Source organism: Rissa tridactyla, chromosome Z (genome assembly GCF_028500815.1).
Source record: "Rissa tridactyla isolate bRisTri1 chromosome Z, bRisTri1.patW.cur.20221130, whole genome shotgun sequence".
Classification (NCBI taxonomy): Eukaryota; Metazoa; Chordata; class Aves; order Charadriiformes; family Laridae; genus Rissa; species Rissa tridactyla.
The window spans coordinates 35,862,383-35,875,202 of NC_071497.1; the positions used below are offsets into that span (position 1 = coordinate 35,862,383).

Consider the following 12,820-nt stretch of genomic DNA (forward strand, 5'->3'; position numbering starts at 1 on the left):
ATATGCCTAAGAGCAGATACATGGTATCAAACCAAGCAATTGAAAGAAGACTGAACATACTGAGACTGTAACATAGACTAACTTTAATGAATCACTTCCATGACAGAAGTTGCTTCCAGCCAGGAACTACACCTAAAATGACAATGTAATAAATTCTAGACTTTTAATGTGGTATCACCTCACCATCACAAGCTGGTTGATTTGGAATCCCACCTAGAAAGGATATCATTTATCAAGTTGTCATGGAAATATGTCACTACTCAGTGCAATCATGTTACATATCTAAACACATACACACAGATCATTTAAATTGATAACATTCAGCACATACTTAGAATTCCTGTGATGTGACTATTAAACTGAAGTTGTAAATTCCAATTTACAAACTGGAGAAATATTATTTATTATGAAAAAACTAAACTATACCGACAGGACCAGCAGAGATAGGGGGATACGTACTGTGCTTACAAAATAATTAACACTACTTCCCTCTGCAAAGCTTCCCAGCTGTAAACCATGTTCCTGAGCCCAGCACTTTCCAGCATCTACAGTATTTTCTTAATATTTGTAGAGAAGGACCAGAAAAAGATAGGCGAATATTTGCAACTAAGCCAGTAGATAAAGAGTTTGTTTCGGGTATCTGCCAGTTGGAAACACAGTTATCATGGAAGTGATATCATGATATCACACAGTTATCATGGAAGTGATATCATGATATCACACAGTTATCATGGAAGTGATATCATGATATCACACAGTTATCATGGAAGTGATATCATGTCGCAACACAGGAGTTTGAACTATTTCACCTTTGACACTAAACTAGGAAGCAAACAAGTTATTACTGAACATGTGACAAACTCTCTCCTTAAAAACATGTGGTCTGACTTGAGATGGCATCAGATTTTTCATTTATTTATTTATATATGACTGCTCCGTACCACATACAATGGGGCTGAGACCGCAACTTTGGGTCACAAGCACGGAGCTTCTCAAGTGACCCCAGGCCTCCCCAAACACCTTCTCAAAGGCTAACATCCTATTCTGCACCACCGTACCAACCCAAGAGCCTTGGTACCAGTCATGAGGCCGGCACTGCACTGTGCTCCAGAGCAGGGCTAGGCTCACCTGCAAACCTGCCCCATCAGAAGGGAGGTGAGTTTGAAAGCCCAGAGGACAGGGCACAACCACTTCAGGTGCCAGCCTGGCACACACCCTGCCTGCCCTGGGATATTAAAAAGGGCCAGGCCACCCAGTGAAGCATGATGGAGACCAGTGTCTGCTCTAGGAAGCAGTCCCCTCACCAAAAAACCTTCCAGGGGCTTACATAGTCCTAGCCCTAATACCTAGTCTGTGGGTGTGGGAACAGGAGCACAACACTTACTTTATCTTTCATGGCAGAGGGGACAGAGGTCACCAGCTGCTTGGAGCCCCTGCTGAGCTTCTTGCCTGTGCTATCGCTGCCACTACCGCTCTCTACCTTGATAAGCCGGTGCTTGGGAGAGATGTACTTCACGTCAGGTGGTGTCACCGGACGGCGTTCGCTGTGGCTGCGAAAGAGGTGCGGGGAGCCGGCTGCACAGGTGGTGGGGGGCATGGCGCAGCACGACGAGGAGGAGAAAGCCTTTGGGGCCGCCTCGCCCAGGTCCTCGGGCACGGAGTAGTCTGGGCGGCACATGGCACGCAACTTGCGCAGGGACGAGCCAGGCCCGCTGTAGGGGTCCTCGAAGTCACGGTCTTTCTGGGCACGGTAGGCACGGAGCAGGTCACTGGTGTCGTCGCGCAGGCAGCGGTGCGGAAAGCCCGGCGAGGTGTGGTGGTGACGGTGGAGGTGCGGCGGCCCGTCGGGGCGGGGCACGCTGCCGGCACTGTTGCACTTCTCTCGGTAGTCGGGCCGCGGAGGCTGCGGCGGGCTCTTGGTCTTGTTGTTGCCCAGGCTGAAGTACTTGTTCAGCCATTTGGCCATCGTCTCTTCCGGCCGCGGCCTCTCAGCACCGCGCGCTGCCCCCGGCGCCCCGCGCGCCACACGCACTCTCCGCCGCCGCCCGCATGGAGAAGCGGGACGGCGGGGCGGGCCAGCCGCCCCCCTCCGCGCACACGCCCCTACCGCTCCCAACGACTGGAAGGGCCCTGCTTAGCTCCCCCCTCCCCGGCGGGAAGGAACCGTTCCCGACCCGCTCCAGGCGCTCGACACAGCTCCGCGCCCTCCCCCGGGGCTCTCGCGAGCGCAGCCCCGGCTCCTCCGCGCTTACGGCGCAGCCCGGACTGACCTCAGCACGCACCGGGCAAGCGAGAGACGCGTCTGCACGCAGGCCCGGCCGCCGGGGCCCGCCCACCGCCGCGGCCGGGGCGGGGGGAGCCGGGCGGGGCCGGGCCAGGTGCCGGCGGGCGGTGGCTGTGCCGTGCGCTCCGCCCCGGCCGGAAGGAGGCGGGCCGACCAGCCGCTCGGTGTCCGCAGGGTGTGTCCTCCGGCACTCATGGTTGTCTCCGCGTAAGGCCTGGGAGGGACAGGGCGAGCAGCAGCCGCCGCCAGCGTCTCCGGGGAGCGGGGAAGCGTCCGTACGGCCTCTTCCTGTGCTCCGCGGCAGAAAGGAGGTGGTGCTGGGCCAAGGCTTCCGCTCTGCGTTCATGAACTGTCGGGGGAGCGGAGCCGCCGCTGTGAGGATGCCGGAGGCACAAGTGCCTTTCCCTTCCTAGCTGATCTGAGGTTCAGGGGCTTCTGTCTGTCCCACAGCCTGTCCTCTGGAGTGGCCGGGACACCTGCAGCTAGGGGGATGCGGTCTCAGCCACTGTCGGCGTAGTTTGAGCTCTGGCTATTCTAGCACTGCTCCCTGCATGTCCCCCTCCCTTCCCCTCAGTGGGGTCGTGCGTCTTCAGCTGGGCCCAGCTCACAGCAAGCCCTGTGGTTGGCTAGGGCTGATGATAAGTAAACAGGATATTGAGTATTTTGTTGTTAGGTGCCTTTGCCTTGTGTGTTCCTAGGTAAGGGCTACCTGCTAATCAAATGCAGAGATGATACCTGTGTGGGTCATGCTGCTCAGCTTGCATGTTGCCAGGAGGGTTTGGCATTTTCTGGACCACCATAGTTGTGACGAGTTAGTATTGCTCTTTTTATCTTTCTCCATCTGCCCAAACATAAACATCTACTATAGCAGGTTTTCTCAAGTTCTTTCTGCCCAGCTGTCTAACTTGAACCTTTAGTCACGTTTTGCAGTGCTGCTTATAATGATTTGGGAGAGGAACCTATTCTTATATTCTCTTTTTATATTCAGAATAGGGGAGGGGAAAGAAGAGAAACCCTGTATCTATTTGTCATTACAAGTTAGCTGTTGCCTGTTACATTTTGGCAAACACCTGTGTAGTGCCCTGTTGGCGCTGTTGAAATACAACATCAGAGTCATACCTGTAGTATATTTTACACAGCCATTCCCGGGCATGAATTCTGAGGGCAGAATGGAGTCGGTTATCTTCACTACTTAAAGATGGATTGGATTTTCACATGAAGGTCTTATCTGTTTTTAGGACCATTTTAACCTTGCTTTTAGCTCCACATTCTCTATAGGAGGCCTTGTCCCAGCTTGAATGCAAAGGAATGCCTTGAGTTTGGTCATTATCACGCAGGTTACTTAAGGTAAGTGTGTCCGTATGTTTTAGTGACCTCCTGAGAGCTGAGTTCCTCCACTATGAATACAGAGTTTAATTATAATTCCTTCCTGGCAGGACTTCCTGCAGCATTGCCATCAGCTTGTGTGGAAAGGAGGATAGGACGCCCCCTTTACTGGCTTGGGCAACTGGAAATTGTAAAAAATTGGAAATTGGTTTTACATCCTTAGTGCTGTTCTACCATCTCTGCTTGGCATGTTCATCCTGTCCGACTTTAGATTTTTTTTCAGAGCAACTTCTCAGCCTGAGTCTGAGAAGTGTCCTGTTTCTTGGCTGGCCTAGTACCACGGTATTTCAGGGGGTTGCAAGACTCCAAACAGTTGCTGTTTCTAGGAATGGCATGTTCTAGGCCCTTTATGCAAGGGTGAGCTTTTGCCCTGAAGCAAGGTGAGTTTCAGTTTCTTTAAAACTTGAAAGATCTCATTACCCGGAAGACTAGCAGGTCCCTAATTTCTGTTGTGCCAGTCTTTCCATCAAGAATTTGTCTCCAGCATGGAGGCATGGGAGGAGCAGGAAGCACTCCAAACTCAATCAACACTGTCCCTTGTGGCGTAATGAGGAACTACATCTTCTCTACTGCATTGATGGGCAGCTTGGAGTGACAGGTAAGCAAAATGATGCCAATGCAGGGCAGCTTCTGTAATATTTCTCTTAATTTATCTACCATGAAATCTCAGCAATGTGGGAGGATAGGAAAGATGGAGGTACTGGAAAACCCCAGGAAAAGCCAAACTCGGATAATACCTATGAATGAAAAGAGAAGAATCTGCAAGACAGGCAAAGCAGAGAAATGATATTGACATTTCTATTGCCTCTGGAGCATGCCAGTCACAGAGATTGTTCCACCCTGAGTCTGCAAGGACCACAGCACTCTTGGATGTGCACAGGCTGCTTTCCAACCCCAGTCTGCTCATGCAGGTTATATCTGCACTTACAGTGCTCACAGTCCCTGCTCTGCGTCATTTTCACATGGCTTTTTTGGATGAACCAGGCTTCATCTTTTCAGAGCTTTGACTGGGGTTTTGAGTTCTGGTTGGTTGATTTCTGGCATTTATTTTTTTACCAAACATAGGGACAGAGGAGTAGTGGTGAAAGAGAACTTTCTTAAAACTTCTCTGTGAAATAAAAAATCCTAAAATGTTACAATTTGAATTGAACATCTGCTTCTGCTGGGTCTGCATCTCTTGAAGTAGAAGTACCAGGAGAGGCTTTGCAAATTGTTCCAACTTACAGAATGAGTAATAAAGAGATCCTTATCTCCAGTGAGACCAAAGAAAGAGTGGGCTGCAAGCGCACATTCTTGGCTCATGTCCAGCTTTTCATCCACCAGTACCCCCAAGTCCTTTTCTGCAGGGCTGCTCTCTATCGCGTCATCCCCCAGCCTGTATTGATAATGAGGATTGTCCTGACCCAAGTGTAGAACCTTGCACTTGGCCTTGTTGAATTTCATAAGGTTTGCTCAGGCCCACCTCTCTAGCTCATCCAGGTCCCTCTGGATGATATCCCGTTCCTCTGGCATGTCAACCGCACCACTCAGCTTGGTGTCACTGGCAAACTTGCTGAGGGTGCACTTGATCCCACTGTCTAAATCATTGATGAAGATATTGAACAGCACCGGTCCCAGTACGGATCCCTGAGGGACACCACTTGTCACCGCTCTCCATCTGGACATCGAGCCATTGACCACTACCCTCTGGATGTGACCATCTGGCCAGTTCCTTATTCACCAAACAGTCCACCCATCAAATACATATCTCTCCAGCTTAGAGAGAAGGATGTTGTGGGGGACCATGTCAAAGGCCTTGCAGAAGTCCAGATAGTTGATATCCGTTGCTCTTCCCTTGTCCACTGATGCAGTCACTCCATTGTAGAAAGCCACCAGGTTAGTCAGGCAGGACTTGCCCCTGGTGAAGCCATGCTGGCTGCCTTGAATCATCTCCCTTTCCTCCATGTGCTTTGGCATAGATTGTAGGAGGATCTGTTCCATGATCTTCCCAGACACAGAGGTGAGGCTGACATGTCGGTAGTGCTTAACTGAAGTGCTTAATCCAGGTTTGCCACTTGATGCTGTCTTGAAATATAACTCCAAATATATCCATAAAGTATCATTCCTAACCCTACAATGAATTTGATTTCAGATTCCTCCTTTTCCCCCAACAAAAAATTGTGTCCTGGCTGTGTTCCATTTGTTCACTCAAACCAGAGTTGATAACTTATCAGAGAACTGCAGCAGGCCAAGATGTAGCAGGTGAGGGAAAACAAGAACAAGTGGACAGGGTGGTATATCTGCTGAACTCTACCATGAGGGCAGACCAGCATGGCTAAAGGAAAGGCATGGTCTGCGTCCATGCTGCACCTATTTTCTCCTCAACAGGACTTCTGCCCACAGGCCACTGGAAAGCTGACTGACTACATGTCCAATAGCACAGCAGTAGTCGCTGGGCTTGTGAGTCTGCTTGCTGTCTGTCACAAAGGAGATTTTGAGAGGATTATAATGTGGGGCTGGATTCTGGAGCCCCACAGAGACTCCTGGCAAAGACCTCCCTACTAGAACTCCTGGAAAAATCATCATATAGGTGAGTCACCAGTGACTGAATCCAGCTTTGATGGACAACTCTTGCCACTGAAATGAACAGGAAAGAATCAGTATATTTATCTTTCAAGACTGCAACTTGGAAGACCCTTTAACATGTTAACTACTTTGTTTATCACCCTTTCACATGCTCCCTTATGAAATGTCACTTTGTCTTTTACACTGACTCAATAAAATGTCATTGTTGGGGTACCAGATCTTAATAACTTTTGAATTCCTGCTCCTGAGTCCAGGCAGTTATTATCCGAGAGTTACAGGGGTCCCGTTTTGCTTGTTACACCTATAATTAAATCCCAGGTATGCGCATATTTAACACACCAGTGGAACTGCTATTGAATCATCTCCCAAATATCTGGCTGGATTCTGTTAGCCATGGGACAACATGATTGGATGCCACATTTAGTTAAACACAATAGACAAATATTTCAAATGGTTTTCACCACTATGAATCACTTTTCAAAGTGATTTGTTATGTCAAAAGTAACTCCATTTCTGACTGAGCTGCCACAACTCCCTTAACTCCTCCTCAGGCTCCAGTGTTCTTTTCACGCTGCCTCCATTTTGTTTAGCTGGAAAAGCTGAGAGAATGTTCATGAAAAAAACCTGTCTTGGTTGCAAAAAAGTTAGAATGTTCCTACATTATCTGATTAGCCTAAGCCAATCAACGATGATTCACAGAGAAGATTTAGCCAGTCATAGAATCAGGGCAGATACCTCTAGGGCACTAAAAGTAAAATGTAATTGTTTTATACTTTTTGTTTTGGTTTTAGAAGATAGCTGCTGTATATATGCTGTTCATGATTGGCCTCATTGGCCCAGAGACCACAGCACAACACACTTGTATTAGACATTGTTGCTCATTGACAATTGTCATGGTATGGGCTGGGCTGGCCACTACACGAAGGACAGATGTTCTCTTTTAATCTCTTTCTCCCTTCCCAGGAGAGAAGGGAGAGAAAATAAGGGAGAGAAGACTTACGGGTTGAAAAGAAAACTAAAATTACTTTCATGAAATATTAATAATCAAATAAAAAGATAATAATATTAATAAGAAAATAATGAAATATACACAATACATCTACAAAACCAGTACTGAGCTCTCAGGATGATGATCACGTTGCCAGCAGGCACTGGGAAAATTCCAGACTGTGCTCAGCGATGGATTCTGGATCTCGATTCAGAAATACATGGATTGGAATCAAAGGCAGCTGAATAGACAGAGTCCTCTTCAGATGCTGACCGTTGAAGAAAGAGGCTGACCCCTTTGATCCCTCAGCTTTTATACTAAGCATGATGCAGATGGGGTGGAATACCTCGTTGGTCAGTTTTGGGTCACTTGTCCTGTCTGCTCCTCCCCACTCTGAACTCTTCTGACTCCAGTCCTACAGTGTGGCACATAACAAAGTTACCTGACCTTAGTGAAATTACTGAAAAGAAAATTACTTCTGACCTACCTCAAATCAGGACAACAATATTCTGAGAGACATACGTGGCTTAAGTCTCATAATCTTTCTTGACCTGTCTTGTTGCACACCATTGCTACAGTCTGAGAAAATTTGAAATGAGCTTTTCTCATCTCTCAAAAAGTTCCTCCTTGTCCTTATCAGCACACAAAGAACTGGATACCAGAGAAAGTATTTTAGATCCTGTTTCTCCACCTGATAACAATGTTAATTTTGGAAATAGCTTCATAGAAAACCGGGAGAAAATCTTGAAAACTTCTTTTAGAGAAGCCTAAAAGCAGGTTGATTTAACAGAATATATTGTTTTGAAGTCTTTCACATCTTTAAAGGCATTTTTTTTAAAGACTTAATGAGTCTCAAACTCCTTTGGTAAAAAATGCACAATACAGATGAGGTATTTTGTGGTTACTTGTAAGAGAAAACAGAAAGCCCTCTTGATTTTGAAAAGCTATCTCTAATGTATCTTAAAAAGGACAGTGACCTGCGTGAATGATATGCTAAACATTACCAGAGGAAACGTGTCCTTGGATTATTCCCATTCTTCTGTAATTTATTTCTATATCAGAGGCTTAGTTGTAGCTCAAGTGAATGGAGACAATGAAGGAAAGCTGCACAACTTTTTCCATGTACCGAATATCCTACCTAGTCTGTTTGAGTTGTTACTATTTGGCCTCTAATAAATGACTTTGCATGGCACTATCCACTGGAACTCAGTGAACTGGCAGAGACTCATTTAGCTCTTATTGCTCATTCTTCTAAAGAAACCTCTGAAAAATTGTCAGGTTTTTCTAGTCAAAGGAAAAATCCTGTTGCTGGCTGTAGTCTGGAGCATTAGATAAATTAGAAGCTGCTTTTGGGACTGAAGTGTCAGGAGAAGAATAAGAAATAGAAGAATACCATGGAAGATGTGATACATAGCGACTAAGTAACAAGAGAAAACAGGAGAGGCTGAAATGCAACAAAGTTTCATGATTCCAGGCTAGTAATTTATGACTGTACTTATTACTAGCCCATGTTGTTATCTACTGTAGACAGATAGCTCATACGAAAGAGAGCCTCAATATATCAAACAATAAGAAAACCAGAATCTAAGAACCAGAATCAGAGCAAATGGGCATTTTTCTGCTGGTGACATTAATCAGCTGTCACTAAGTTTCCTGAAAGATGCAGTAGATATGCCAACAGAGGGTTGCAGCTCTTTCTGAATAATACCTAGGTTACACTCACATCTCACCCTCATGCATATTTGGAACCCCTATGTCACCCTTCCCCTTAACACAGAATAGGAAATACCTGAGCCTTAAAGCAAGTTTCTAGAGCTATGACAAGCACTGAATAGTGGTTCTAAAAGTTTGGCCTACCTGTAAAATGTCTCTGAATTGAATTTTTATACAAGGTAGTCCCCAATTTCCAATTCTTTTATTTCTTTAAATCTCAGTTGTGATTATTCTGTGCCCAGTTGGCTTTACAGTTTCATTTTGACAGGTCCTGCAGGTTTCATTCCATCTGTCAGAGTCATGGCACAGAGCTGAAGATTACTGGATTTTGGGAAAAGATAAATGGAGTCTGTGCCCCAGACTAGCCCCAACAACCATTTGTGACAGGGAGGTTCTGTACCATGTCGGAGTATGGGTCACACAGCCGTAGTCCTGTAGCAACTCTGAGGAGGCAGAAAATGGACCGTGGTTTCCCGGCTTGACTGTAGACATGTCGTCAGCCTTTATTTTTCTACAGCTGTTCTTTCTGGTCTGTAATCACAGTGGGGTCATCAGAGGTGGAGATTCAGTGAGGAATTCAGTGCAATTCTGTCAGCCTTAGGTGAACTTTTCCTATCTTAGCCTCCTGGCAGGGAGGTAGAGATCATTTGTGTTACTGGTCTGAAGGAGAATGGACATCTCCCTGTCTGATAGTTTACTTAGTACACTAGGCAAACCTGTCCTCTTCTTCTCTAAAAGTGAAAATGTCTGGTAGTAGCACATGTGTAGTAACACATTTCTCAGGGATGTGTGTCCGTTGGGTACGTTATTGGACAATGTCAAGACAAAAAGTAATTTGACATTTATAAATCCGATAGGCTTGAATTACACCCTTAATAAAGACAGAGCTGTCAAAACTGCACCTCCACTCTGCTTTGAGGATTCCCAGAAATAGGAACAATATAAGTAAGTTTCTGATGGCTGAAGCAGAAAGGTACTTCCTTAAAGCAGCGCTGACATAATATCCAGGTCATTGCCATTATTCATAAACATAAGGAATGATTCATTTTCCTCTAAGGAAATTGAAAGTGTTCAGTCTGCTGGCACACACAAATTTGCCTTAACACCAAGTCTTGTCTTTGTAATTTTTGCATGGGAGACTATCCTTTAACAGTAACACAGACATCTAAGCAATAGACAGCTTGCTAGGTGGAATGCATCTGCACAGAGGGCAGAGTTTTTTTAGGTTTGCAGTCTACTCCCTCTCTCTGAGTACTGTCTGCAGAATGTCTTGGCACTTACATTTTGGAAAGATATCAAAGCTAAATGCCGCACCTTAGCCCCACTGTGGTCCAGAGCTCATAGTGTGAACCTTTTTAAATGCACTGTGTGATTGTAATCCTCCCTCAGGGTCTATGAGAGCTGATGTCCATAGTCCAGCATCTAGGTTATTCTCTGCATCTAAATTAGTACCAGAGTCTATCATCTAGATTATTTTAGAGACACAAATGACTGCTCCACCTTAGAAGTACACAGACTAGCAGAAGAATTCAGACTAGCTGAAATAGTTCCCTTTTTTTTTTCTTCTTTTTATTTTTTTTCCCCAGCTACCCACAGGCTGGACTGTAACAGTGCCTAAATTAGGAATTTGAAATTTACAAAGCTGCTAAAGAACCCAGTCCTGGCAGGGCTGTGTGTGCTGGAAAGACCAGGGTAGAATGAACAAAACACGGTACTGAGGAAAAAGCACTAAGAGCCTTTGACCCTTGCTGTAAAAATAATCAATACCATTTAGATGGAGCACTTTCACATCCTGTAGAGTATTCACAGGTCAGAGAAAGCAATGAATCCATCTCACTTCTGTTGAGAATTTGCCTTGCATGCTGTTATTCATGAAGAGGAAATTTCACTTTTAAACTAAAAGGGTGATCTCAGAGGGAAATTGCATCAAATGAACTCCTGAGCACTTTTCTCCTTAGCTGTCTACTTCTCCATATTGGAGACACTCTCTACACTCTACTGCTACGCTCTCTAATCCAAAATCTAATCTTCCCTATTTATTCTTGGTCTTTTGTTCTGTCAATCAACAGGCTCCACAAGCTGGTCGCATATATTTGAACTTTAGCACCACAAGGGAAGCTCCTATTTGTGTATGCGGATGAAGATGTGAAATGGACTTAGGATGAACAGGTACACATAGGCTTTCCTACACACTTTCATATACACTAGGGCTTTTCTGCATTTGGTTTTCAAAAATGATTCTAATAATCTGGGAAACAAGCAACACATGAAATAAATGTAAGTAGATTTCTTTATCATCTCCTTTCATCTCCTGCTAGAGATTGATGTTTCAAACTTATTTAAAAAAATAATTAAGTATCTTGACTAATGTTGAGTTTTTGTAATTTGGATTTTTAAGGGAACTCACCATTGCAATACACTAGGTATTTGTCTACAAACAGTAAAGACGGTAGCTGATATGGATCATGCAAAGGTTTCCTTGCAACTTTTGATACTGATTATGCTCTCCAGGCTATGCAGAAGAAGGGAATTCTGTGAGTAATATTTGTTCCTTTCTTAAATCATCAAGTTGTTTTGTCATTATTAATTTCTCAGCTAGGATGTTAGTATAGCATGGAAGTAACCAAAATCCAAATGTCTGGAGGAAAGGTTCTTTTTACCTTGGTACAGATGGCCTTTGCTTCCCGTGGCTGCGTAGTAGAACAGTGAATTCTCATTGCTTCTGGCTGAAAAGCTCGGCTGTCATGAGTCACCTTGTCACACATTCAGGAGTCAATTATTTATTTCTGCTGGGCTTTGTACTTTTCCTTGAAATCCACTGTGGTGAGTCAGGCAGGAAAGCTTGGGAGTGTCTCAGGATTCAGAACAGTCTGGCAGAGCCCTTTTGACTCTCCTTTTTCCTTAATCTGGAGAAGTTCCTGAATGGCAAATCAAAGATTCTGGTCATTTCCTTAAGTACTTAGTTTCTTTCCACAACAGGTAACTCCTGTGGCTATGGACATTAGCCTCTCAGCTGAAGGCCTTCCTATTCTACGTCACCTTCATTAGAGCTACACCAATTACTTTTGTTCAAAACTAGGCAGGTAGCATATTACTATTCTGTGTTTATCACAGGAAAGAGCAGCACAGTTCTTCCCCCACAGGAAAACTCTTTTCACGCATTAAGTTGTCACATTTTTTGATTGCATGGGGTTGAGTGAGTAGAGCTACCAGGTTTGAGCATTCTCATTCCACAGTCCTTGCTATTCCTGTGGGTCATGTTGTACCAAACATTCAAGAAAATGGAAGTAGATCCAGGTAAACAGAGAGGGCAAATATTCTGCTGCTGTCAGTGCCTCCATACGGGAGAGTAATCAGAAATTTCATGAGTATATCATCCAGTGACCTCAGATGATGCAATTTCTCTTTCTTCTCACATGCTTTCCACTGGCCCACTTCAGTGTTTTCCAGTAAAGGCTATAATTTTTCAAAGTTTCCTCTCCCCTCTCCCAACAGAGTTCTCCTACACGATGCAATGGTAGTGGGAATTTCTGTTTTTAACTCCATTGTGACAAAGAGTTATGTTGTGTCCCAGTATTACAAAAATATATAAGCCACTGAGAAGACTACTGCTGGATTGAACCAGGAGTCTCTGGAGCTTAGAGGCTTAGACACTGATGAATCACCAAGGCCATTTTTGGGTCCTGGAACCTTCCCCATCTGCTTGAGCTTGGGAGTTTCAGATGGGGAAGACACAGAGCAAAGTGGCTGCTCAGGATGAGAAACAGTATTAACTGTGCATGAGATGTCAGGGCCCAACTTTGGAGAACCCTCCTGTCATTTAAGAAAGTTTGCTGTTGGGCTTCTCTCCCTCTTTCACCCAGGAGTGTTCTGGGTCGGCCACT

At 45.1% G+C, this 12,820-nt stretch overlaps 1 protein-coding gene and 1 long non-coding RNA gene across 7 annotated transcripts in view; one reads left to right on the forward strand and one right to left on the reverse strand.

The window, feature by feature from the left end:
- Positions 1-2,327, reverse strand: part of SHB (SH2 domain containing adaptor protein B) — a 68,854-nt gene extending 66,527 nt beyond the window's left edge. Inside the window, exon 1 of one of the 2 annotated variants that reach the window (XM_054185602.1) lies at positions 1,385-2,327. In XM_054185602.1, coding sequence (XP_054041577.1) covers positions 1,385-1,966 — 582 coding nt within the window. In that variant the 5' untranslated portion in view covers positions 1,967-2,327. The remainder of the gene's footprint in view (positions 1-1,384) is intronic. The other variant, XM_054185603.1, reaches the window with a different exon arrangement.
- On the forward strand, positions 2,290-11,077 carry LOC128902482 (uncharacterized). 5 transcript variants are annotated; one of them, XR_008463810.1, is made up of 4 exons: positions 2,290-4,268; positions 5,802-5,911; positions 6,038-6,239; positions 11,006-11,077. It is a non-coding gene; the product is annotated as an uncharacterized LOC128902482 (long non-coding RNA). The 5 variants fall into 5 exon arrangements; XR_008463811.1 differs by lacking the exon at positions 11,006-11,077 and having other exon boundaries at positions 2,290-4,050; positions 4,129-4,268; positions 6,038-6,444; XR_008463809.1 differs by lacking the exon at positions 11,006-11,077 and having other exon boundaries at positions 2,290-3,631; positions 3,721-4,268; positions 6,038-6,444.
- The last annotated feature ends 1,743 nt before the right edge of the window (positions 11,078-12,820 follow it).